We start from the raw sequence: 27,627 nt of genomic DNA, 5'->3' as shown, positions 1-27,627 counted from the left end.
ACTATTAGAAAAAAATCCTGAAATATCTTCTAAAATGCTATTGGTGAAAGATTTGGCAGGATGATGATTACATGTGGGTAGAACAGCAGTTTCCATAATAATTATGTGGGTTGTGAACAGATTTTGGAAAAAAAAAATGCTGGGATGCAGCCTAATGAATGTACTCATTAACCTTAATAGTATCAGGTAGAAAATGGAGAGGACCATTTTGGAGGGGGGAATCAATTCAGCTTTTCAGAGATATTTTATAAGGTGCATCTGACAGCACTGCATTCTCAATTAAAAATGAATATGTGCAGTTATCTGGAAAGAATTCTCTATAATTTGAAGTTTTATTTCTAAATTCTAATTTTCTAATAAGTTATATTAGACATTTCTTGTGTGCTTAGTATGTTCCAGGCTTTATAATAGACATAAAGATGAGATGTCCAAAATATAAAATTTCTAGTTGACTTGGAGAGACAGAAATAAATATGATGACAAATGCAAAACTAAAAGCATCATAATATTCCCTTTACGAGAGCAGAAATCTCATCTTCTTGTTCACCTGTATACTCCCACATTTAGAATATTAGTTACCCAATACTTGTTCAATTAATAAATCAATAAATGTCCCAGAATCTTGGAAGTGGAGAGGAGAAAACTGTTCAGCCCAGGGAAGCTCAAGAAGGTTTTGATAAGCTGCATTCTAGCCCAGTCTGTTGGCTTCACAGATGTTGGATTTTATCAAATCAGAAAACACATGAGGAGTTGAAGAGCTGACACTTTTGCAGAGGGAATGGTGTACTCAGAGGCCTGGAGGTGTGAACATGTGACATATTTGAGGCAGAGGAATCAATGTGTCATGTCTCTGATACACAACATGTGTGTGCTTAGTCTCTGCAGCGTGGATACTATGACAAAGCAGGACTGAAGAATGATCACGTGTGACTGGCACAGCCCCACCTCCACATCCCCTGACAGAAATTTAATGGCTGCTAACTTCTAGGAATAGTCATTCTGATGCTTACATTTTAGTCTGGTATTTCTCCCTTTGAAACAGACTTTGAGGTGATTTTTTATGTTGTTTGCCCACAGCAGATGCCTCCTCAAGAACTCTGTGGAGTTATACTAAATAATCATCTTGCTGTCTGAGAGAGTTCAACTAATGAAATCCATACCCATTGTATGTGATTAGCCTTCCATGTAAATAAATCAAGAAATTGTAAATGTTAAGGACTGAGAGTTTGGAAACACCCAGAATACTAATTGAGGTGACTGGGGAATAATCTCAGGGAGGTAGGATAGGAATGTGATTTTCAATAAGTAATGTTTCAGTGACTGGAAACCTAATGAATTATACTGTTTGCATATAGTTTGAATAAAAAGGAAAAGGGATGTTCAGTCTGAAGGATAGATGAGGAAACATCTAGTGGGCTGGAAGTCAGCATAACCCATTCAGGCAGGTCATGCCTAATGGACTGTTGGCTCCTTGAGCACATGCACTAGAACCCACCACAGTGTCTGTGCAGTTTGAACACATAGAAGAGATCTTCAAAATGCTTATTTAATTAATGAATTATAATGAATAGAACATGGAAACTGAAACTAAAGGATCATGCAACGCAGTTTTCGGCACTACATATATTTTTCTGTTTTCCATAGCGTAAATAACTTAAAATATATTAATAGGAAATGAGGAAGGGAAGAAAAGATTATATCATCTGTATTATACAGCTTTAGATTTTGATAAGAGAGACGCTTTTTTTAAATTATTTAAACATCAGGGTGCCAGGGAGGCTCAATTGGTTAAGTGTCTGACTCTTGATTTCAGCTCAGGTCATGATCTCATGGTTTGTGAGTTTGAGCCCTGTATTGGGCCCCTTGCTGATGGTGGGGAGCCTGCTTAGGATTCTTTCTCTCTCCCCCTCTCTCTGCCCCTCCCCTGCTTGTGTGCATGCACATACTTTTTCCCTCTCTCTCAAAAAAAAAAAAACTTTAAAAGAATAATTTAAAAAATAAAATAAAATTTAAACATCTCTAACATTTGATAATTAATAAATCTTTTTTCTTCATAATTTTCCAATATTTTTTATTCCTTTTGACATGTAGCCCTCAGGGGCTTCCACATTCCAGAAACATATTTTGATATTAAATCTATTGGTTATAAACCTTGAAGTAATTATTTTATAACCATTAAGTATTGATCTGCTTTATATATATGTAATTTAGTAAAATAAATGATAAAAATAATAATTCTAAGGTTACAATATTTCTCTTATAAGGACATAATGATATAGAGTATCAAATCTTTGGAGTTCTATAATTTTCATTATTTCTCATTTTCTGATTGCCAACAACTATTGTTTAGCATACAAGAAACTAAACATAATAGAATGGGGTGGATTAATATAGTACTGGACCAAAGATAAGAAAATTGTTAACTTGTTTTTTTTTTTTAACATTCAAATCAACCGTATATGTCAAGAATAGGTAGAAATTCAGGAGAAAGGAACTACTAGAGAGCATATAAGGGGAAATCTAATCATCAGAGACCCCACCTTGTATTCGTTTTCTTTCTTTTTCAGCCCAAACCTATTCTGTTCCTCTACTTCACAGCCTAGGACACGGAGCTGCAATATCATTTACACTGTTGTTAATGTCTCCTCTAACTCACAAAATCCCCCTTTACCTCTATTCTCCATACATGTCTTCCTAGGGATTCTTAGAATTCCTTGCAAATAAGGCTCCACATCCCCATTGCTACTTCTTGAAATTCAGGCCTCCATCAGTTTCCTTGACCTGCAACACATTTTGCAACTCGATTCCCTTAACACTGATGTACAACCACTATAACCTGTCACACTGCTACCATAGTTCATCCAATTCTCATCAGCTCCTCATTTTATTTCCCACCTTAAAAGCCACCATTGGCTCCCTGTTACCTGAATGAAAAAGTCAGGTAATGATGGCGTGATATAAAAGACCATTCGCAACTGGTCTTCCCCCGCTGACTTCTCATTGGCCCATTGCCCTAGGTGATCTACACAGCTGCAGTGCTTCATAGTCACTACTTCCAGAATCTCAAATACCTTCTCTTGTCTTAGAAAATACCATTTCAAAATACTGTTATCACTCCATTACCCATATGTGTCAAGTTCCATTTAAAACTGATCTTCCTACATAGAGTTAGTCAGTTGTTTTCTGATGTTCTCTCCCATTGCTGTTGTTTCATGCCTGCGACGATATTTATTTATATGCATTTATATGTCTGTCCTCTGTCATTCCTCTACTAGACTGTGAGCCCTGCCTGGTGTGTAGTATCTAATACCTATTTAATTTATGTCTTCTCCATCTCAGTACAATTTCAATACATCATAAATATGGTGAAGTGAATTTTTCTTCACAACATTCACTGGTGTGGGAAAGATCATACACACCTGTCCCATTTAGGTCTGGTTTGGCCATATGACTTGCCTTCATCAATGAAATGTGAGAAGTGATCTGTACCACTTCTGAGTAGACAACTTAAGAACCATTGCATATTTTTTCCTTCTACAAGATTGGCCACGTCCCAGGAGGAAACTGCTCTTTCAGACTATGTCTCATAATGAAGGCGACATGGAGTAGAGTTAGAGACCATCTGTAATGAATCTAAAAGCTGAGCAAGAAATAAACTTTTGTACTACACCACTGAAATATTGACAGTTTATTGCCACAAAATAATTTAGTCTAAGGTAGATAGATTTTTAATAAATGTTGATGAAAATAAGGAAAGCTATAGAGATGGAGAAGATGAATTAGAACTGGAGATTTCGGGTCAATTTTGTTAAAAAAGAACCTTCTGTTGAAAACATAAAAGTTCAATTTTCACGAATTGCTAATTATGTGAAATAATAGAATTGAGGCTTGAGAGAAGAAAGGAAGAAGGGGATATCATAGAATAGGAATATATATTTTGGTAATGCAATCTTGAAAAGAAAATGAAAATAAATTCTTGCTAGATGAATGTGTCCTAACGATGTCTTCAGGGAGACATTTAAAGGGAGAATATAAAGAGTCTAAGGTATCTACTGAGGAGGTGTTTTGAGAATGGGTACATAGTAAAGATTCCTCCTTTAGTTAAGCCAACCTAATCTAAAAATATTTTTCCTGTTTCAAATGTCCAAGTCACTGTTTCCATAGTCAAAGAAAAACTGGAGGCCTGACTAAAACAACACTCAAATTAAAAATATATTTGTGTACTCAGTTCTTGTTATTCACAGTATTTATGTTCCATAAACATGCACCAAACACCAAATCAGTGAATACTGACCATTGCCCCCAGGGAAGATACAGGTTTAAATTGCTATGGGCCTCTGGTCACAACATTCCCATCAACTAGTCTGTACATAACCTTGTTTTATGCGTGTTTCTGTATTGAATAAGATTTCTTCTTTAATATATACTGTTTTTTCATTAACATTGAACTCATAACAAACAACGCTTTACTCATTACTTGCTTTACTCATGCAGCTGATTTAAAAAATGCATTTTCTATATAGGATATATCACAGCCTTTTTTATTTAGGAACTCTAGATAACACTATGCTTGGGGGTTATTTTAAACAGTGAAATCAATGAAAAAAAAAACATAAAAAATACAAAAACCCTTATACTAAATAGATCATGAAAAGGATACTTGTTTAGAATATGAAAGCTAAAACAAGAAAGCAGAGGATCATCTCATTCAACCTCAGCTGGGAATGTGCACATCCAGAGACTCAAAATTTTTGCCACTCTGTGCATGTGCGCAAATGACCACAAAGGTGCCATGAATATTGATTTGGGTGTTGCAAATAAATTTAGCAAGTAGATAAATCTTAAAATAATGAGGATTAACTGTATATCAAGGAATTGAAAGGAAAATAATGAAATGTATTATGAGGAGATGGTTAAAATGCCCACCAGTGAGGAGAGAAATTAAATGGATGGATGGATGGATGGATGGATGGATAGATAGATAAAGATAGATAGATAGATACTAAATCTAGAAGAGTGCTTTAAATATGGTATATTTTTAGTTTCTTTCCTTGTCTTCCTCCCCACTTTTTTCCCTTATTTGGTAAAATATATGTCCCCCGAAAGCATTTAGGTAGTACTTGACAGTCTAGTCTATCAGTGTAATGTAAAGCATTAGATCATAGAAAAGTACGTTCAAGTTTTTCTTGGCATTTCATTTTGCATTTGGATTTATTATTCCTTACTTAGAGATACCCTATCATCTTAACACAAATCTTGAAAGCACATTTTTTGTGAAAATGTTAATATTTAATAACCTAAATGACATATGACACCATCTAACTTAGCCAGCAGGGAGTGAAGTTTCTTAAAACTTACATAGTAGATATTCCCCTGTAAATTTGAATAGAATAACCCTGTTTTGTCAAATAGAAATTGGAATTTTCTGTTTACATTCACACTCCTCTATGATTTTTATTTTGCTGTTGAATGGAAACATCTGGAACTAAATTGTTTTAAATTCACAAGCCAAATGTATAGGCTGCTAATAAAACATCATCTTTTGCCAAATTCTTTTAACTATGGAGAAGAGAATTATACCTGAAAAAAAAAGAGCTAAAGAACATGATGAGAAATGAATCAATTAACACACTCTGGTGTGGATATTTTTTTATGGAAATATTACCTCCAAAAAAGTTTATCAAGACAAGCTTTTTACAGTCCCCATTAAATTCAATGAATGAATTGTGAAGGGTAAATTGGACCCATTATAATCTTAAATTTCTTATGTAATATTCATAATCATAGTGTTACATAAGAGCGAGCTAGCATTAACAAAAGGAGCAATTTAAATTACCACTTCTTGGAGAATGGGGCTCTGCTTGACAAACAGAGCTTCCTGCCCCGTTTGCAATACGCCCATGCATCTCCTCCAGTGCCAGTGAGACCCACACTCTCATACCAGTGATATAATAAACCCTCCACAACAGAGGGAGAAAATGAGGCAAACAAGCCCACATCATTTCAACTTGTCAGCTTTAAATAAAATCTTCTGCAGCTGAAAATGAGAAATTTGAGGGAAGATAATGTGTGAAGTAACCAAATTCAACACTGGGACAAAACATATTGCATTACTTATTTTTTTTCCTGATCTTCCACAAAGGTTTTTGAAATTTCACCATAATTTTAATGAAATATCTTTTGTCAGAAATGACTTAGAAGAAGAAATCGTTTATTTTGTTTGTTTATTTTTTTTCTCCTCTTCCACCCACTGATGCCTTAGGAAACATCTCAAGTTATCCCAAGCCCCTGTGATATTTTAATGAGTAATCTGTGACCTTTGGAAAAACTCTCATTATCAGTTTTTAAGTCAGAGTTGGTATAGCAGAACATGCTGGAAAAAAGTACATGCTTTTTATACTTATTTTAATTAATTACTTACATAATACCTTCCCCAGCGCTGATTTTATATGCGAAATATTGGTGCATGGTCTCCACCTACAAAAAATATATATAAGAGACAAAAATGCATTTGAAGGAAGATAAAAAGAAATTAACATTCTGATAAGTATATCTGAAATGGATGAAATAAACAATGATTGTGAATGTAAATCCTTTCCTTCTTCCTCTCCCCTGTGCCCACTTCCCCCAACCCTGTGTAACTCCAAAAACTTTACTGCTTTGCATTCAGGAGGTTCCATTCTACTCTTCCCTTCAGTTCTCTCCAAACCCCTTCTCTTCCTTCTTTGTTACTTTTTTTTTCAGTACTAAAATATCCCTTGACTTTCCTTATCTTTCCTGAAAAAGTACTTGCCTTCTTCTAAGGAAAGACACCACCACTAGGTCCCAGCAGATACTTAGCACAAGTTGTGCCTATTCCAGTGGAAGAGGGTGAAAAAGTCAGTCTCATTTGTCCTGAATGCCCCAAGGTGTGCCCAAATTTGATATAAACATCTTTTTATGTCTTTTATTTCCAATGTTGTGCCTCACTTGTTTTCCAAATAAGCTTAGAGTGCTTTCCTCTTGTTCTATTATATTCTTATACCATTGTAACGTGAAGTCTCCGATTTCTAATTCTTTTATCTTAAAATCCCTCGCTTACTTTGAGTGATCAGTGGATAGAATGAGATATTGAAGAGTATGATTCCTGACACTATGCTTGATATACCATTGTTAAGAAGTTGTGGTTGTTGTTGTTTTGTTTTGTTTTGTTTTTTGAGAGAGAGAGAGAGAGAGAGAGAGAGAGAGCACGAGCGGGTGAGGGGCAGAGGGAGAGGGAGAGAGAGAATCTCAAGCAGGCTCCACACCCAGTACAGAGCCTGATGAGGGGTCTGATCTCACAATTGTGAGATCATGACCTGAGCCTAAATCAAGAGTCAGATGCTTAACCCACTAAGCCCCCCAGGCATTCCTGTTAAGAAGTTTTTTTAATCCATCCAATGCAAAACATGATTCCATATGTGTATTTTAAATATATTAGAGAAGTACCATGGGACAGGAAAGAGTATATGGACAGTGGATTACAGGATTTCAGTTTGAGGTGCTGAAGAATCAATATTTAACAGAATGACCATAATCAGCAGGTATTTTTAACCTCTCTATTATTTACTTATAAAATATGAAAACAATGAATATCATGTCATAGGATGGTTAAATTAATACTAGGTGTATGTTAGAGATATTTTCATTTTTACCCTATGGTCATTAAACTAATTGTTATAAAGGAACAGAATGGATTTCAAGTTAACTTCACTTAGCCATTAAGCATTCAGTAAATAATGTGAATGGTGATATCATGCAGCTTCCATACGTATACTGTGTCTGAAAACCAGTCACATTCTGCCAAAAGTATTAGGTTATTCTCCACAGTTTGAGGTTAGTGAGACTGGTGCCTTCTAGTACTCTTAGACCCTAAATTCCCATGGTGTATTATACTCTTTATTCTAAGTTTCTATCTCAGTAATCATGTAAGTATAATGTAGGACCATGGTGTGGCTGAGTAGCCATTTAATTACTGATCTTTTCAAAAGGAAAGCAAATGGAATCATTGGCTTAGAAGGTATCTGTTCTAAGCTGAGCTGGTTTTTGTCTCCCCACAGTGATGGCTGGGCTGACAGGTATGATGTGACAGATGGATATCAGCGAGAAGCTGTTGGTGGAATCACAATCAAGCTTCAATCTCCCGATGTCAAGTGGTTTGATGATTATTATCTGAAGCTTCGGCCAGAAACAAACCTTCGAAATCCTTGGTTTCAAGAATTTTGGCAGCATCGTTTTCAGTGCCGGCTGGAAGGGTTTGCACAGGAGAACAGCAAATACAACAAGACTTGCAATAGTAAGCAGATTTATTGTTTCATTTAAAGTGGATAAGGCTAGGGCTCCAATTTATGTAAACTGTGTCATGGGGATAGTGGCTATAATCTGTTGGAGAAGAGGACTCTTACATAAACAGAGGGGCTATTGCCACTTACAGTGATAAACAGGCTTTATTCTCACTAAGAACATATCAGAGCAAATTTTTACTCCACAGAGATTTAAACCAATTTTGTTATTTATATCATTCAAGAAATTGGCACTGTGCTAAGAGGGTAATGTGAGCTCCAGAGAGGAACTGCGATTGCCATCCCTGAAGGCAAGAACTACACTCTGCACATTTTGATTATCTTCAGCAGTTAGCACCGAGGTAAACACTTAGTAAGGGTGTCATATTCTGAAGAATGAATAAGGGGGCTCCTGGGTGGCTCAGTTGATTAAGCATCTGACTCTCAATTTCAGCTCAGGTCATGATCTCATGGTTCGTGAGTTTGAGCCCTGCATCAGGGTCTGCACCAATGGTGTGGAGCCTGCTTGGATTCTCTTTCTCTCCCTCTCTCTGCCCCTTCCCTGCTCTCTTGCTCTTGCACTGAATCAGGTGAATATTAAAGGACAGAGCCAATTCCTACTTCCATCAATATATAGAACAGGAGCAGGGATAGGGTATTATGTTTCAGGAGACATAATCTGAATGTTGCCATTCATTCTTCTACACTTACAGGGACTCATATTGTACCAACTATTGCTTTTTTTCCCTCCAACTATTGTTTTAGTTGTAAAGATAACAAGGTGAGGAAAACTAGTTCCTGGCCTTAAAAGGTTTAGTGTCTAGAAGGGAGATAATCATGCCAGCCAATGTTGTAATTCAGTGCTATAAATGATATTATAAGAGTTAAACACAGGGTTTAGTTGCAATTATTTGTTGCACATTGAAAGGGAATCTTGACTCCAGTAACCAAGGTACGGCCAATATTGATCTGTATGTCAAAGCCTGCAAAAATTAAGGTTTGTCAAAATTGATAAGTGATTTGTTGATACTTCCTTATCATCACATTGTGTAACAAGAACTCCATATGCATTTGCATAGGAGTAAAGTGTTTTAATTGGTGATATGGGTACCTTTATCTATGATGCTGGAATACAGGAGTGCATTGAGATAGTGGGGTTGAAATTATGGCCCACAAACCAATTCAGTGCACAGAGAAGTTGTCACATACGAGCACAAAAAATGAGAATAATGTAAATAATATAGTGAATTTTTTCATAATGCACTTTCCCTCCCAGTTCATGTCCGTCATGTTTTTGGTATCACTACATTCTTTTGTGAAATTAAGAAGGGGGTGAATGATGATTTGTGATTATTTTAAATATCAGTATCTGGTAAAATAAGAACTTGGCATCTTTATGTCAGTTTCTGTTTGAGTAAAGAGGGGGGAGAAAGATGCTGAAGTGTGGGATATTGTATTGATCGGTGAAATCCAGAAATCGCAGAAGTATGGTGTGTGTGTTTGTTTCTCTCTGACTTCAGATACTGCTTGTCCAAAATCTTCAAATGCTTATTCATTTCCTTTGGTTTGTTTTGTTTTTTTATTTTCATGAAAAAAATACATGTGAATGAACAGCATGATGACTTCTGTTTCACAATTTCAATGTTTATAGCTAATGTCATATCTTTCATCATTCTATCTAGTTTCTGATGGACACAGACTTCTTTCCTCTCTTGAGATTTGGGGGCTATGCCTCTCTGTATTCCAGTTCTATGGTTGTGTACAGATTTCTATATGTAGCTACACTGGAGGAGTTATAACGTATAAGCAATAGATTTGATCTCATCTCCAGTTCTCCTTTATTAAAGAGTTAGTGACAGTCCCTAACCAGTGTGTCTAAGGTAATGTTTCCAACTGATCCTCACCCTCTTCCTCTTTTGTGCCAATATTATTTTCCTTTTCTTTTTTGTCTAAAATGTCTTCCCTTTGAAATGGTTCTTTGTTTCTCTTATTTTTTTCCCCACTGTTGGAGATTTTATTTAGATATAGTTTTAAAAAACTCTTTAATTGATTTCCAAAGAACATTATTTCTGTGGAAAACGTTCTGTAAAATCCTCCCTTTTAGCCTGCTGTTGATCTCTGTCTTACACATGAATACCCAGATATGATTTCTCTGCTCAGAACTGGCTCCTTACTCCAGTACTGGAAAGCACTCGTTAGCCACTTCCCCCCGCCCCCAGAATCTTATCCGACAAGAGATGTCATTTTGTACATACATGGACACTTATGTGTAATACCTCTGTTATTATTTTCAGTAAGGGAAATAATATTATTATCTTTATTTTAAAGATTATAAAATGAAGATTTAGGAGAAAACAATAGCTTGCTCAAGGTCAGCTAACTATTAAACACTGGAACTTATAATTGAACTCAGATTTGTCTGAAGTTTAACCAGTATGGTATGCTAAAAAGATAAAATATTACAATTTTTAAAAATTGCCATAAGATTTGCTTTATATTATAGTTAATATATAGGTCAAAGATACAAAAAGGAAAAATCTTAAAATTATTTGTACGTTACTATGGAATTCATAATAGATACCTAATTGTTCACTACTCTCTACTTTTGACTGTATTTCCTTATTCACTCACACGTCCTCTTAGCATCTTTATCCCCACCTCCTTAGGGGCCCCAAATAGTTTACTCATATTTATAATATTACTAAATATTACCAGCATTTTCCTAAATATAATGCACTTAAGCCCTTTCATCAGGGAGTGTGCATAAGACAACCATTTTTGAGTTGGAGTGTTAATTTTAGGAGTTTCCAATTCATGTCAATCAAGAAGCTTTTCTTTGCTCACTTTCTCCAGTACCTTAAATCTAATAGATAATTCAAGAAGAAAAATGGCTTCACACAAAGGATAGAAATACCCATAGCTGAAGTACTGCTTATTTTGTCTTGGGAGATTCTTTGAAGGCAAAGAATAAAAGTTAGGACAGGTATCTAAATCTAGTAGTCCAGAACTAGCAGTAGCCTTATAGAGAATATGCCCCATTAATATGAATTTTTTCACTGCCTGTTAGTCTTGCCTATTCTTATACATTATATAAATAGAGACTTACATTATTTGCTTCTCTATAATGGCCTTTTCCCCTCAAAGTAATGTAGTGATTTTCATCCCATCATTGCATGTATTAGTTTATTCTTTTTTATGTTTTATTTTATTTTGAGAGAAAAAGAGAAAGAGAGAGTGAGAAAGAAAGAGAGCATGTGCAAGGGAGGGGGCAGAGGGAGAGAGAGAGAGAGAGAGAGAGAGAGAGAATCTTAAGAAGACTCCATGCTCAGTGCAGAGTCCCATGTGGGGCTCAGTCCCATGACCCTGGGATCATGACTCAAGCCAAAATCAAGAGTCAGACACCCAACTGACTGAGCCACCCAGTTGCCCGTAGTTTATTCTTTTTTATTGCTGTGCAATATCCCTTTGTATGGATATACTACCAGAATTTACCTATCAGTTCTCCTATATGATAGACATTTGGATTATTTACATTTTTAGGTATTATAAATACTTTATGAACATTTATGTACATATACTATGGCAGACCTATATCCTAATTCCTGTTAGATGTACACCCAGTACTGGAACTGCTACATCATGGACTACATATATATTTAGCTTTATTAGAAATTGCCAAGCAGTTTTCCAAAGTAATTGAACTAATTTCCCCTTTCACTGAAATGTATGAAATTTCAAGTTGCTTTGCACTACTGTCAACACTTGGTACTATCTTTTTGTATTTTAAACATTCTGTGAGTATGTGTTTGTATCATATTGTGATTTTGATTGCCTTTCCATGTGTATTACCAAGTTAAGTTCCTTCTCATATGCTTATCGGAAATTTGGGCATCCTATTTTGTAAAGTGTCTGTTCAGGTCTTTTGCACATTTCTTTGAATTGTTTATCATTTAACATCTATTTTAAGACTTCCTTATATACTGTGGAGGTGAGTCTTTGGTAGATATATGTATTGTGAAAATTGCCCACTTAGAGAATAGCTTATTCCTATTTCCTATCCCTCTCATGTGTTGTTTTCTATTTATCCACTTTGTTCTTTAATACTTATTCCTCTTTTACTGCCTACTTATGGATTAATCAATATTTTTTTTACCTTATTCTATCACCCCTCTTAATAATTTTGTTTCATCTCAGCATAATTCATTTAGAGTTTTCAACAGAAATTACTAAATGAATCTTTAATACAAACAACTTTATGTTGGTTCTTGTTTATATTAAAAAATCTTGCAGGGGTGCCTAGGTGGCTCAGTCAGTTAAGGGTCTGATTTCAGCTTAAGTCATGATATCATGGTTCATGAGTTTGAGCCCCACATAGGGCTCTGTGCTGACAGCTCAGAGCCTGGAGCTTCCTTCAGATTCTGTGTCTCCAGGCTTTCTTTGCCTCTCCCCCTCTCATGCACACACTGTCTCTCTCTCTTTCAAAAATGAGTAAACATTAAAAAAAATTTAAATCTTGCAAATATTTACATCTGTTTATCCCCTCATACTATATTTTGCAATTGCCATATAATTTATTTTTATCTGTATTATATATAAAAATATATAAATATAATAATATAAATATTATATATACACATGTGTGTATATATATATATATATATATATACACATATATATGACTTTCTTCATATTGTTGCTCTAAATGGTTAACAGTCATATTTCCCCACTCCAGTGTTTTTCATTCCTTCTACCTGTTTGCTTTCACCTGTGATTTTTTTCAGCCTAAAGTATTTCTTGTAGTGTTTCTTACAATATAGATCTACTGCCAACAAATTATATTGACTTTTTTTTTCTGAGAATATCTTTATTTCCCCTTTGTTTTTGAGGAGTGTATTCACCAAGGATAGCATTCTGTATTTCCAGGTTTTCTTCATTTTTTTTTTCTTTGAAAACAGCATTTCATTTTTTTTTCTCTGGATTCCATCATTTCATTGAAAATTTAACCATCATTCTAATGTTGTGTCTTTTTTTTGGGGGGCAACATGTCTTTTTTTCTAGGCTTTAAAATTTTTTTTAAGTTTTTATTTGACTGTGATAAGGTTAGGTGTGATTTCCTTTATATATGTCATTCTTTGGATTTCTTAAACCTGTGGATTAAAAATGTCTATCAGTTTTGAAAATTTCCTAGACATTACTTCCTAAAACATTCCTTCTGCCACATTTTTCTTTCTCTGTTCCTTCTTGTGCTCAGATATACCTATTAGATTATTTGACTGGGTCATACAGGTGACTTTTTCTCTGGACTTTCTTTCCTATCTTTTTTTTCTCTCTGTTCTTCTATTTGATTCTTTTCTATTATTTTGTCTTTTATTTCACTAACAATGTATCCACCTATGTCCAGTCAGCTGTTAACCAAAATAAGTTTTCAACTTCAGATATGTTGTTTTACAGTCCCAGATGCCCATTTAATTCTTTTTATAGTTACTAATTTTCTTTTGAAGTATTCTTTCTCATCTATTTTTCAATCCTTTATTCCATGTCCTTGAACATAGTTATTATAGTTATTTTAAGGCCCCTTTTTTTCTAATTCTAACATCTGGATCTTCTGTCAGTCTTCTATTGACATATTTTTCATTGGTCACATTTCATGCTTCCTGATACAACATATTTTCTTTGTTGTATTGAAGTTTATATTATTTTCCCCCAATGATGGTTTGCCTTTTCCAGGTTCAAAGTAATTGAGATGAGATAAGTTGCAATATAAGACAGAAATAGTCAACCTGTAGTTAAAAGTGTCTTTAAGGAACAATTGACATGGAATTTTGATGGGGAATCTAGATAGTATATCCTATGCCCTGGATGACTGACTCAGTCAGATTTTTGTTGTTTTTTGAGATTTTTTCCTCCAGGCCCCTATACCATACTGTTTCTAAATTTGGCATCCATTGTGAGGAAAAGACTACTTGAAGTTTGAGCAGTTTCTAATCCTCAGGTGGGGCTTTTCTTCCAAATAGTATAAAACAATGGGACATTTCAGCCTTCCTCTTCAAAATCTTGAGCCTCATGCAGCCCCCAGAATCAGCAAGTGAATCACAAGGGAAAAAAGCTATCATGTGGTTAGGTTTCCTGCACTTTATATATTGACATACCATATCATTTTAATATCCAAAAGTACTTCTGGCTTCTCTTTTTTCCAGAAGTGTCAGATACTGTGTGAAGTCATATATTCCCCAGCCACAATTCATGTACTTTCCAAGAACCTCAAAATGTGCCTATATTGAGAAATAGCATCAGTGCAGAGTTAAGATGAGAGGATGTACTAAAGTAGGATGGGCTCTTAATTCCCCCAAAAGAGGAGAAGTGACACAGAGACAGACACACACAGGAAAAGTGGCAGGGGGAAGACACAGGCAGAAACTTGAGTGATGCAGCACAAAGACAATAAATGCCAAAAATTAATGGCCACCACAAGAAGCTAGGAAGAGGCAAGGAAGGATTCTACCAAAAGTCTCAGAGGGAGCATGGCCCTCTTGACACCTTGACTTCTGACTTTGAGCCTCCAGAACTGTGAGAGAATAAGTTTCTGCTGTTTGAAGCCACATAGTGTGTGGTATTTTGTTATGGCCGCCCTAGAAAACTAATGTCCCTTCATGCAGACCATGTTAGATTGGCAGCCTGGTCTAGAACCTGCAGATGCCCTCCGATGAGAAAGCAGTGGGTGACACCTGCCTACTTTCATAGGTCTCCTTTTTGCTTGTTCATTTTGTCTTTGTTGAGTCCATACATCTTCACTGCCTTGAAAATACTTTATTTTTGCATTTCTTTGGCCTCTTAAAGTTATATAGTAAAAGAATGTTCATGTGCTTTCTTCTCCACCCTACATAACACCAGAGGTCCCTCTTTTATATTTTAATCTTGTCACTCCCCTGCAATCCCAATTTGGATGCATAAACAAACCCTGCAGTTTATAATGTCCAAAATGTTCATACTTTTGTTAATTTCTGTTTTTATCTTTAAGCATTTAAAAAATTAAGTCAAACTATTTCTATACCCTTAAGTGTTTTAACTATGTGGTTTTCACAGAATCCAGGTTTATATACTATTAACAGTGAGCCCAATTTCAGTAAGTGTTACTTAAATTGAACAATCATGTTAGACTTGAATTATAAGTTAAATGACCAGTAACAATAATAAGTTAAAAGTATAAAGAATATAGTTTAATTTTTCCAATTGTTTAAGTAACCCAGTAATAAAAGCTACAGCTAATTAAATTAAAACTGTTTTTTGGTAACTGGATCCTATTCTATATTTGAACCAATTTAAAGACCCATTTCCTATACAGTTATTTGAACCAATTTAAGGACCCATTTCCTTTACAGTTATACTGTCACCCACTGACATTCATTTACCATCTCCTTTCTATGATTTCTCCCTGTCACTTCCAGTAGCTTCCAGAGGTGTCATTTATGACATTAACACACAAACATTCTCACCTGGATGTCCTGAGGGCACCTCCAACTTACATATCTAAAACTCACCTCATTATAACTTTTCTAACCACAGCTCCAAACTTTGAGCTTCTCCATTATGTACCTCCAGTTTGAGTAAATGATACACCCATCTGGCTTGTCCCCCAAGATGTGGAAATAAGGGGTCTTCTCATATTCCATTCTCTCATCCTCACAGCCAACTGGTAACCAAATACTATTAAATCTACTATTCATCTTCCACATCTGTTCTCTGTTTTTCATTACTGGCTGAATTCAAATCTTTATACCACTGCTGTGGTTTGTTTCTTCATTATCTGTCACCTCACATATGAGAATAATCTTCGTATCTAATCTTCTTTTTGATACCAGCTTCTTTCTCCTCCATTTTATGCTAAAAAGTAGCCTCAAAAGAGTCCATCTAAAGAATGAATCTCATTGTGTTACTTCCATTCTCAATGCTCGTCCATGGTTCTCTAATGTCTACAAAAAAGGAATTCCACCCCTTTTCCCCCAGTCAAAACTCTTCAAATTTGCCATAGTGTTTTTCAAATCTTATCGTCTATTCCTTAAGCCCAAGAAATCTATGCTCCAATCACTTCACAGCACAATTCACAGATTGTGCTTTTCCATTTTAGAGTGGCATGCCTACTTAAGTCTCTGCACTTTTGCTCCATGAAAAACCTTCCTCAGGATATTTGTTAGTTTCACTGAGCATATATCCTCATGGCTTCTAATAAATCCAGTTTCCTGTTCTCAAAGAAATTCTGTTTCCCTCATGTCACTTCCTGTACATTTTGTCTTCTTTTTGACACATACCAATCCAGATATTGAACACAGATCCTCCCCTCTCCTTATTTTTATGCCTCCAAGTAACCACTCACACTGACATTTATGTGTATGCCACCCTACTATCAACAAAATGAAGATGAGAAAAATGGGTGCAGAGCAACATAAAAGTCCTTTAGCCAGAAGGGCATTTCTGGGGTTCTAATGATGTGCTATTTCTTGAGCCAGTGGTGATCACTAGGATGTATTTCTTTTGAGAAAAAATTAATGTGTTATTATGATTTTTGCACTTCTCTGCATTCGTGTTCTAATTTCATGAGAGTTTACTTTAACTACCCCACCTCCAAATAGAAGTTCTGCAGCCCCTATATCCATTCTAACATTCCTTCCAGTCCAAATTTCTCACAATAGATTCCCCCACACATTCTCACTCCATCAGATTTCTCCCACCATGTTGCTTGATTCCTGTCCCTTTATTTCCCCGTAACCCTTACCTCATTTCCTCACAATGTTTTTAAACACCACAGTAAATATTTCTCCATTTCATAGGTAGAACTATTGAGCTGTTTCTTTGTTTTCTTGTCTCCTTTAAAATTCTGCCCTTAGATACAGGAGTACTGATGCATAGGGGCACTTGTACCCCAATGTTGATAGCAGCATTCTCAACAATAGCCAAATTATGGAAAGAGCCTAAATGTCCATCAAATGATGAATGGATAAAGAAATTGTGGTTTATATACACAATGGAGTACTACGTGGCAATGAGAAAGAATGAATGATGGCCCTTTGTAGCAACATGGATGGAACTGGAGAGTGTTATGCTAAGTGAAATAAGCCATACAGAGAAAGACAGATACCATATGATTTCACTCTTCTGTGGATCCTGAGAAACTTAACAGAAACCCATGGGGGAGGGGAAGGAAAAAAAAAAGAGGTTAGAGTAGAAGAGAGCCAAAGCATAAGAGACTCTTAAAAACTGAGAACAAACTGAGGGTTGATGGGGGGTGGGAGGGAAGGGAGGGTGGGTGGTGGGTATTGGGGAGGGCACCTTTTGAGATGAGCACTGGGTGTTGTATGGAAACCAATTTGACAATAAATTTCATATATTGAAAAAATAAATAAATAAATAAATAAATAAATAAAATTCTGCCCTTAGAAAATGGATGCTGCTCACCTTTTGAGCCCAAAGCTGCTGCTAAAGTTACATTGCCAAACAGAAGGCCATTTACTCCAGAGAAAAAAAATGATACCATCCTCAGAGGGGATAAAGCAACTACAGCAATATAATATTTTCCACTGGATTACACTGACGTATACATAGATTTTTCACATCATTACACCATTACATAAACATTTTATGTTCAGGGGCTCTTGGGTGGCTTAGTCACTTGAGTGTCCAACTCTTGATTTCAGCTCAGGTCATGATCCCAGGGCCCTGGGATCAAGCCCCAGCTTGAGTCTCCACACTCAGCGTGGATCCTGCTTGAGATTCTTTTCTGTCTCTCTTTCTTCCCCTACACTGCTTGCATGTACTCTCTGTCTCCAAAGTAAATTAAAAAACAAACAAAAAAACAAACAAAAAATGTTATCTTCATCTGTCTCTGTTAAACTATAAATTTCTCCAGGAGAGGAACTGTCTTACTCATCTGTTTTCCAAATTCTGAGCATGATGCCTTATATAGAGCAAGCATGTGAATAAATATTGTTAAATGAATATGACTTCATGTCTCTTATACCCAAGCAGAGTTACAATGGCTAGAGGATCTAGAACAGTGGTTCCCAGTCTGTAGGCTGCAGGTCCCAGGGTCACTGTTGAGTTGTTGCCTGATCTAGAATTCTTACATTGTTGAGCATTATCAGTGAAATGAACTATGCTTTGCATATCCTTGTGTGAACATGTGTATGCTTATACACACAAGTACCTTATTTTTATGCACAAGCTGCTGCAGTTAACAAATTATAAATTAATTTTTAAATTGCTCAAATCATGGTAGCTTATTGCCATTAGGTGTTTTCTATAGTACTAACAGCATTTATGGAGTGTGTGGAATTTTTTGACATTAAAAGAATTTCCTATATTCAAAAAGGTTGATTCCACTAGTTTGGAGGTATCTCTTTTCCCTTTTTTTATAGCAAGTTTCCAGCCAGAGGTGTCCACATTTTCTTTGGTGAATATGTGTCATAAGGATTTGAGATGTGTTAGTTAAAGGATACTTCCTTATGCATCAGAATTTTTTTCTGCCATCTTGTTTGCTTTAAAAACACTTATTGGTGATTTATCCATTGCTCAAAACACTTCAGTATCTCTGAAAACATGACTGGAAAACCCAAAACAGTACATTGAGAGGAAATAATTATCTAATAAGAGGGGGGCTGAACAATAGTAAAGGCATCACAAGTGCCAAGTAAACAAAATGCCACAGCTAACCCCAGTTTAAATATTTCCCATCCTTGCACTACATTAACATTTCCAAGGTAGCAAGCACTTGGAAAGAAAACTAATCCAATGTAAAAAAAGGATTCTGTGGTTGCATATATTGGATTATTACATTCTGTATCCATTATTTTTAGAGATTCATAATGTATATCCACATGTTGGAAAAGAACAAAGCCCACTGTAAACATTTTTAAATCCCTTTCTTTAATCCAGAATCTCCTTTTTGTTGTTTTGTTTTACTATGAACTCATCTTCTTATGTAACACTGATTAGCATCATACTTTTGGAAAGACTACACTGGAACAATTTAATAACCATATCTTTAAAAATAAATTTGATCACATTATCCTAGTGTATGTGGTGAAATCTAATCAGAAACACACTTCTGTCTATATAACAGGCAATGAATTAAGTTAATTAGAATTTGATGTGTCAGTTTTGGCTTAATACAATTCTTGGATTGTTACATGTTAATACTTTTCATTTTGAGGAGGGAAAAATTTCTCCATCTTGGACTCTGCTTTAAAGAAATGGTTGCAGAGCCAGATCAAGGCCCCAGATATTAACATATCAAAGTTTTGAGACATATAATCTATCATATTTCTTTTTTGAATTCCAAAGTTTAAGAAATAAGAGTAATTATCGATCCAAGTAAGTGTCAGTGTATGTAATTCTTCATGATGAATAGCTACCATCAAAAACTACTAAAAAAATAATCCTTGCATTAGGAATTGCAACAGTTTCCAAATTCTTAAGACACTGGAATTGGAATCCACAATGTATTAAAGATATTTAAGGTAAACCAAAGAGAGACCTGACAAGCTTGCTCAATCAGTCACTTAAGGCATACAAATGTGAAAAGCATTAGATTTACACCCAGAAGATCTATATTAAAAAACTCAATCTGTAGCCACTACTAGGCCTCTCTGAGTCTCTGTTTTCTCAAATGTGAGATGCGATGTGTATTAAAACTGATACCTAACTGGGGCGCTGGGTGGCTTAGTGGGTTAAGCGTCCAACTCTTTACTTCGGCTCAGGTCACAATCTCACAGTTCATGGGTTTGAGCCCTGCATTGGGCTCTGCATTGACGGTGCAGAGTCTGCTTGGGATTCTCTCTCTCTCTCTCTCTCTCTCTCTCTCTCTCTGCGCCTTCCCCACTCTCTCTCCCTCTGTCTCAAAATAAATGAATAAACTTAAAAAAAAATTAAAAAACCTGATACCTAACTGACAGAGGACTCTAGTGAGGCTCAAATATGATGATGTATGAGGGGACACCTAGGTGGCTCAGTCGGTTAAATGACTGACTCCTGATTTTGGCTAAGGTCATGATCTCACAGTTGCTGGCATCAAGCCAGTGTTGGACTTTGCGCTGACGGTGTAGACCTGCTTGAGATCATATGGGATTTTCTCTCTCCCTCTCTCTCTCAAAATAAATAAATAAATAAACATTAAAAAAGCCAAAATAAATAAATAGGATGATGTATGAGAAAATGCTTAAAAGATGTGAGGGCAAAGTACCTGCTTTTAGCAAAGATGAAGTAACAGAGACTGGATTTACTCTCCTTCTTAAAATGATAAAAAGAACAAAAGACAAAATATATAAAACAAGAGTTTTCTAGATATTGGATATCAAGCAATGAAGGACAGTTATTCTTATGAAACAGGAAATAAATGAGGTATGCTTTCTGAGTTAAGAAGATGGAATTCTGACTTCAGAGAAACCAAGGAAGCTAGAGTTCTAGCTAGAGCAAAGAAACAGAGAGGAGAGGTGCAGGAAGAGAGAACTCTGGAGATGGGCAGAGGTTCCCTCGAGTATGCAGCTGACTATTGATTACTGCATCTGTATAAGGATAATACTTCAGATCTGGGAAAGGACCCTTATGGGATTAGAGAGACAGTGTGGCAGCCATATGGGACAAGGAGCAGTGTCTGTCCCTAGCTGTCAGACTAGAAAAACTTACAATTCAGAAGGCTAAAACAACAGGGGAAATTTCATAGCATTAACTTGCTATATCGGAAAACAAAAATATCTCAAGTCAATGACCACAGCTCCACCTGAAGACATTTGGAAAAGAAGAACAAATTAAACTCAAAGTAAGTAGAATAAAGGAAGTAATAGATCAGAATGAAAATCAATGAAATATAAACCAGAAATACAACAGAGAAAACCAGTGAAACTAAAGTCTGCTTCTTTTAAAAGATCAGTAAAATTGAAAAAAAAACTGATCAGGAAAAGAAAGAAAAACAAATTACAAATATCAGGAATGAGAGACATATAGCATCACTCCAGAGACAACAAATATGGAAAGGAAAATAAGGGAATATTTTTTGAAACAATTCTATTCAATATTCTATTCAGTATATCACAAAAAAAAGAATTATATACCTCAAAAACATTGGTGTAAATATTTTAAACAAAATTTTAGTAAATTATATACAATAATATGTAAAAAATATACTATATCGTGACAAAATAAGATTTGTCCCAAAATGTAAGGCTGATTTAATATTCAAAAATTGGTCAGTATAATTTATTGTGTTAAAAACCTAAAAAATTATTAACTTTCAAACATAATATGAATTTATGATAAGGTTCTCAGCAAACTAGGAATAGACAAAAACTTCCTCAAGCTAGTAAGATTTCCCCATATGATCAAGTATTAAGGAGTCTGGCTCTTACCACCAGAGTTTCTAGACAATGAAACTAGACTGTGTCAGCTAAAGAAATAAAAGTTACTAGATTTGAAATAATTAAGTTAAAATGTTTTTACTAATGAATGACATAATTGCCTATCTAACAAATCCAATGGAATATTCATAAAGTTCAAGTGAGTTTATTAAGTTTGTAGTATAGAAGATTTATGTACAAAAATCTATTGTATTTCTTGGACCCACAACTATATGGTCAACTAGTCTTCAATAAAGCAGGAAAGAATATCCAATGGGGGGGAAAAAAGCAGTCTCTTCAACAAATGGTATTGGGAAAACTGGACAGCAACATACAGAAGAATGAAAGCAGACCATTTTCTTACACCATACACAGAAATAAATTCAAAATGGATTAAAGACCTAAGTATGTTATAGAAAACCATCAAAATCCTAGAGGAGAACACAGGCAGCAACCTTTTTAACCCCAGCCGCAGTAACTTCTTACTAGACATGTCGCCAGAGGCAAGGGAAACAAAAGCAAAAATGAGCTAAGATAAAAAGTTTATGCACAGCAATAGAAACGATCAACAAAACTAAAAGGCAACCTACATAATGGGAAAACATACTTGCAAATGGCATATCTGATTTAGTATCCCAAATCTGTAAATAATTTATCAAACTCAGCACCCAAAAAAAATAATCCAGTAAAGTAATAGGCAGAAGACATGAATAGACACTTTTCCAAATAAGACATCCAGATGGCAAAGAGACACATGAAAAGATGTTGAAGCATCTGAGTGGCTCAGTTGGTTAAGCGTTCGACTTCAGCTCAGATCATGATCTCATGGTTCATGAGTTCGAGCCCCATGTTGGGGTCTGTCCTGACAGCTCAGAGCCTGGAGCCTGCTTCGGATTCTGTGTCTCCCTCTCTCTCTGTCCCTCCCCACTCGTGCTCTGTCTCTCTGTCTCTCTCTCAAAAATAAATAAACATTTAAAAAATTTTAATAAAAAAAAAAGATTCTCAACATCACTCATCATCGGGAAAACACAAATCAAAACAACCAGAGATACCACCTCACACCTGTCAGAATGGTTAAAATTAACGACACAGGAAACAACAGATGTTGACAAGGATGCAGAGAAAGGGGAATCCTCTTACACTGTTGGTGGGAACACAAACTGGTGCAGCCACTCTGGAAAACAATATGGAAAACAGTATTTGAGGTGCCTCAAAAAGTTAAAAATAGAACTACCCTATGGCCCGCAGTCGCACTCCTAGGTATTCACCCAAAGGATACAAACATACTGATTCGAAAGGGCACATGCACCCCAATGTTTATACCAGCATTATCAACAATAGCCAAAGTACGGAAAGAATCCAAATGTCCATTGATTGATGAATGGATAAAAAATATATGATATATATATATATATATACACACACACACACACACACACAATGGAACATTACTCATTCATCAAAAAAGAATGAAATCTTGCCATTTGCAACAATATGGTTGGAGCCAGAGTGTGTTATGCTAAGCGAAATAAGTCAGTCAGAGAAAGACAAATACCATATGATTTCACTCATACGTGGAATTTAAGAAACAAAACAGATGAATATAGGGGGAGGGAAAAAGAAAGAAAGGGAAGGAAATCATAAAAGACTCTTAACAAACAGGGTTGCAGGAGGGGAAATGGGTGGGGGATGGGCTAGATGGGTGATGGGTAGTAAGGAGGGCACCTGTGATGAGCACTGGGTATTATATGTAAGTGATGAATCATTAAATTCTGCTCCTGAAACCAATATTATACTATATATTAACTAACTAGAATTTTAATAAAGATTTCAAACAAAACAACAACAAAACACTACATGATTTCAACTCAGTCTAAAAATAGAGTAATCCGAAGTGTAGTATCAGGATAAAGACAGACACATAGATCAATAGGGATTCAGACACAGACCCCATGTATATGGAAAACTGGTTTTGACAAAGATGTACAAGCAATTCAATGCAGAAAGAATAGGCTTTTTAAAAAAATGGCAGTGGAAAATTTGGATAGCTGTAGGTCCAAGGGAATATTACTCATTACCAGAAAGCATTGAACTATTGCTATACCTAACAACATGGCAAATCTCTAAGTAGTTATGCTGAGTGAAAGAAACCAGGAAAGGAAAGAGTACACACTACATGATTCAATTTCTGTTAAGCCTTAGAAAATATAATCTACAGTGACAACAGATTCGTGGTTGCCTGGGGATGGGAGGGATTAAAAAGGTCCATGAGGAAACTCATGGAGGTGATGGATACATTCATTATCTTGATTGCTGTAATGGTTTTACAAAAGTATAAATATATGAAACCTATCAAATTGTCCACTTTCAATATGTGGAGTTAATGTATGTCAATTATACTTTAATAAAGCTTTTAAAAAGTTCTTAAGTACAAATATATAAATATATACTTTCCAGACTTACTCTCAGTCTTCAGAGAACTCTAGCAAATACCAAATCCTTTATCCCTTCTATTTCTTATGATATTGATGCCCATAACCAAATTGAAATTCATTTTTCTAGGATTTGTCCTCTTGCTTTTAATCCCAAAGCTCATCCCCTCTGAGCAGCCTATGAAGCACTGTGTCCTAGTCTCTGGCATGGCTCAGTAGCCTGTGCTGTGCAGTGAATAGGAGAGCTTTGTAGTGGGTGGGGGACTGTATTAAGTTCATCTCCACCAATCACTCACCCTGTAACCTTGGGCCAGTTACTTATTTTTGCCTTCTCACTTACACAATTTAGATAATACTTACATTTTAGACTCATTGTGAAGATAAGACCATATATATGAAAATCCTATAGAAGGATCTCTAGAAGTGTTGTATTAAACCTTTGTACTTATAAAATTATAAAAATAGGTTTTGCTTTAAGATACTTGTATTAGTGGCTCTGTTGGTTAAGCATCCAACTTTGGCTCAGGTCATGATCTCATTGTTCGTGAGTTCAAGCCTCATGTTGGGCTCTGTGCTGACAATCCAGAGCTTGGAACCTGCTTTGGATTCTGTGTCCCCCTCTCTCTCTGTACCTCCTCCACTCATGCTCTGTCTCTCCCTCTCTCTCAAAAATAGATAAACATTTTAAAAAATAATAAATAAGTAAATGAAAATACTTGTATTAAATTATTCTGAAATGCACCATGTGGTATTAATAAATATATTTTCCAAAAATCTCCAGGCTAGGAAGGATGATTAACAGCATTTTATTAGAATATGACATTAAAACACACACACACACACGCGCGCACACACACACACACACACACACACACTTATTTCCTCTTCCTTTTGATGGCCTTAGTCTTCATATTAATGTAAGTGTTTTAGTCTAGTGTACCTGCTTTATAGCCAGGTGCCTTTCCTTGAGCCAATATATAAGCTAACTTTAATTTTAAATTTATGTCTGAGTGTCAGATGCTATATATGAGTTTACCCACATCACCATGGCAACTGTGTGGGTTGGTTGTTGCCACAGCCCCCATGGCTGGCCTAGTGTTTTGACATTTCAGTAATTGCCAGTGTCACAACCTTTAAAAATTGTAGAGAACTGCCACCCAGGACAGATGGTTACTAAATAAAGAAGCTCCTGTCCCCCACAGCTGTGATGTGGCACTGAGGTGACAAGAGAGCCTTTCGTCAAAGATATGATCACTTAGAAAATGATGTGAAAGAGCTTGACTGTTAAAAGATAATTCACATTGGTAAATTATTGTTGTGCTCTAACAACATTGGGTAATACTGGGTGGAAATCAAGGGAAGCATAAGATCTGGTACTTGACTTTAAGGTACCAACATAAAAGAATAAAATATATTATATTAAAACTAAATAAGTTATTTATCCCTTCAGCAAACTCTTAGTTGAATGCCTACTATGTGCCACTGATTTATTTATTTTTGTTGTTGCTGGGGCTATAGCAGAAAACTAAGCAGACAAAATTTCCTGCCTTCATGGAGCTTACCTGCTTATTAGGGGGAGACAGATTAAAACAAACTAGATAAGTAAAGTATGTATTCTATTAGATAATGATAATCACTAAAAGGAAAATAAAGCAGGGAAGCAAGATTTAGAATGTAAGGGAGGATGCAGTTGAATAGGGTAGACAGAGATGACCTTACTAAGAAAGTGACTTTGTATAAATCCAAGGAGGAGATGAGGGAGTAGCCCAGGTGGACAGGGGGGAAGATGTTACAGTAGTAGGAAATCACAGGTCAGAAGTTCAGAGAGGGGCAAGAGTTGGAAGGCCAGTGTGGCTGGAGCAGAGTTAGTTAGAAGAAACTAGGAGGAGATGATGGCAAAGAGGTAACAGAGGGAGAGATCTTGTAAGGTCTTGTTGGCATTGCATTGACTTTGGCTTTTACTCAACTGAAACCTTAAGCCATTAAAGGATTTGGGCAAAGGAGGGACTTGAACTGGCTTTTTAAAGATCACTTTGGCTGTCATGTTAAGAATAGATGGTAAGTGTGGGCAAAAAAGAATGTAGGGAGGTAATTAGAAGGCTATTGCAGTAATCAAATGATAGATGATGGCTTGGATCTCAGCAGTAGCAGTGGAAGCGGTGAGTATTTTTAACTAGTGGAAGTGAAGCAGAGGGAACCTTTATTTATTGAGGGATTCTATATGCCAGGCACTGTGGAAGGGAGACTTAAGTACAGTTGTATCTCTTATTCCTCATATAATTCTATTGGGTTATAGTAGTATAACTGTTTTTCCAATAGACACTGAAGCTTAGAGAGATTCACTAGATTTTCCAGGACAAGTTGCACTGCAAGTACTTGTACCCAATCCAACTCCACAGTCCCCAGTCTGCTCACTGTGCCACAAGGTCTCTCAGTTTTAAAGCATTGCTGAAATGCTTAACTAGCAAGAGTCATAGAAGTCTATGGATAGGAGAAATCAGTGAAAACCAGAGTATCCAAGGATCATTGGATTGGATAGCTTGGACATAGTATGGGTAAGTGGAGAGGAGAGACCAAGCAGAGAGACTAGACTGAGAAAATGGGAAAGTAGTGCTGGAGTAGCAGAGTCCATTCTATTTGTATATGGACAATGACAGCACTTCGATTCACAAGTCATGGGATAGAAAGAGCTTGGTTCCGAGGTCACTTGGAAGACCCAGGACAACTTCACCATCTGCATCAGACTGTGATATGAGCAAGAAATGAATGTATTGTATTAGTTACTGGAAATGCAAGGGTTGTCACAGAAGTTACTTTCATTGTCCTGACTTGATGTCTCCTCCTACTGTTGCTGATGGTCAGCAGCTCCTAGACTTTTGTCATGATACTTAAATGTTACTCTACTCCAGAGGGATTACAAGAATTAGAGAATCCATCTGTTAACCATGTTGATTCCCAATGACTCTCTCAATCCAATTTTTGCAATATACCCAGGATATTTGAGCTGTTGCTTCTAAAATATTTTGCAGATTACTTCAAAGCCTCAGAGAAGATATTAAATATGACCTAAGTGGCACATGCTTTCTTTTCAAAAAAATAAAGTACTGATGCAAATTCATGGAATTTATTCAATTTTTATTATATCTTCTTTATCAAATTATCATTTTTGAACACTGATTAAGTAAGATCTTGAGCTAATTCAAAAGTCATAAGAGAGGATGCAAAGATTAGCTAGTGGTTGACCTCTTCCCTTGGGTATCTTACAATTTACCTGGGGATATTTTTAATGTAATGTTATAGTTGTTAAGTAGAAAATTAGTGAAAGAGGCCTTAAGAGCTTTAGGCATTAGAGAAGTGGTTATTGCTTGTGTCTGGGGAGGTTAGGGCTTAATGATATAGCTGATATTTAAGTTAAGTCCAGAAGTTTAGTTGGGCTATGAGTCTGACACAGATTATTCTAAGCTTTGAAGTCTAGAGAAATTAAGGATAGAGTTGAGAAAATACAAGGCCCAT

At 35.9% G+C, this 27,627-nt stretch overlaps 1 protein-coding gene across 4 annotated transcripts in view; it reads left to right on the top strand.

Annotated features, from left to right (window-relative positions):
• The window catches only part of GRM5 (glutamate metabotropic receptor 5), a 536,965-nt gene that overhangs the window by 386,439 nt on the left and 122,899 nt on the right, over positions 1–27,627 (top strand). For all 4 annotated transcript variants that reach the window (XM_060605397.3, XM_060605400.3, XM_060605396.3 and 1 more), the window contains exon 4: positions 8,079–8,314. In XM_060605397.3, the coding sequence (XP_060461380.2) occupies positions 8,079–8,314 (236 nt within the window). The remainder of the gene's footprint in view (positions 1–8,078; positions 8,315–27,627) is intronic.

The sequence above is a fragment of the Panthera onca genome, chromosome D1, assembly GCF_046562875.1.
Source record: "Panthera onca isolate mPanOnc1 chromosome D1, mPanOnc1 haplotype 2, whole genome shotgun sequence".
NCBI classification, from domain to species: Eukaryota; Metazoa; Chordata; class Mammalia; order Carnivora; family Felidae; genus Panthera; species Panthera onca.
This window is presented reverse-complemented; position numbering and strand designations above follow the sequence as displayed.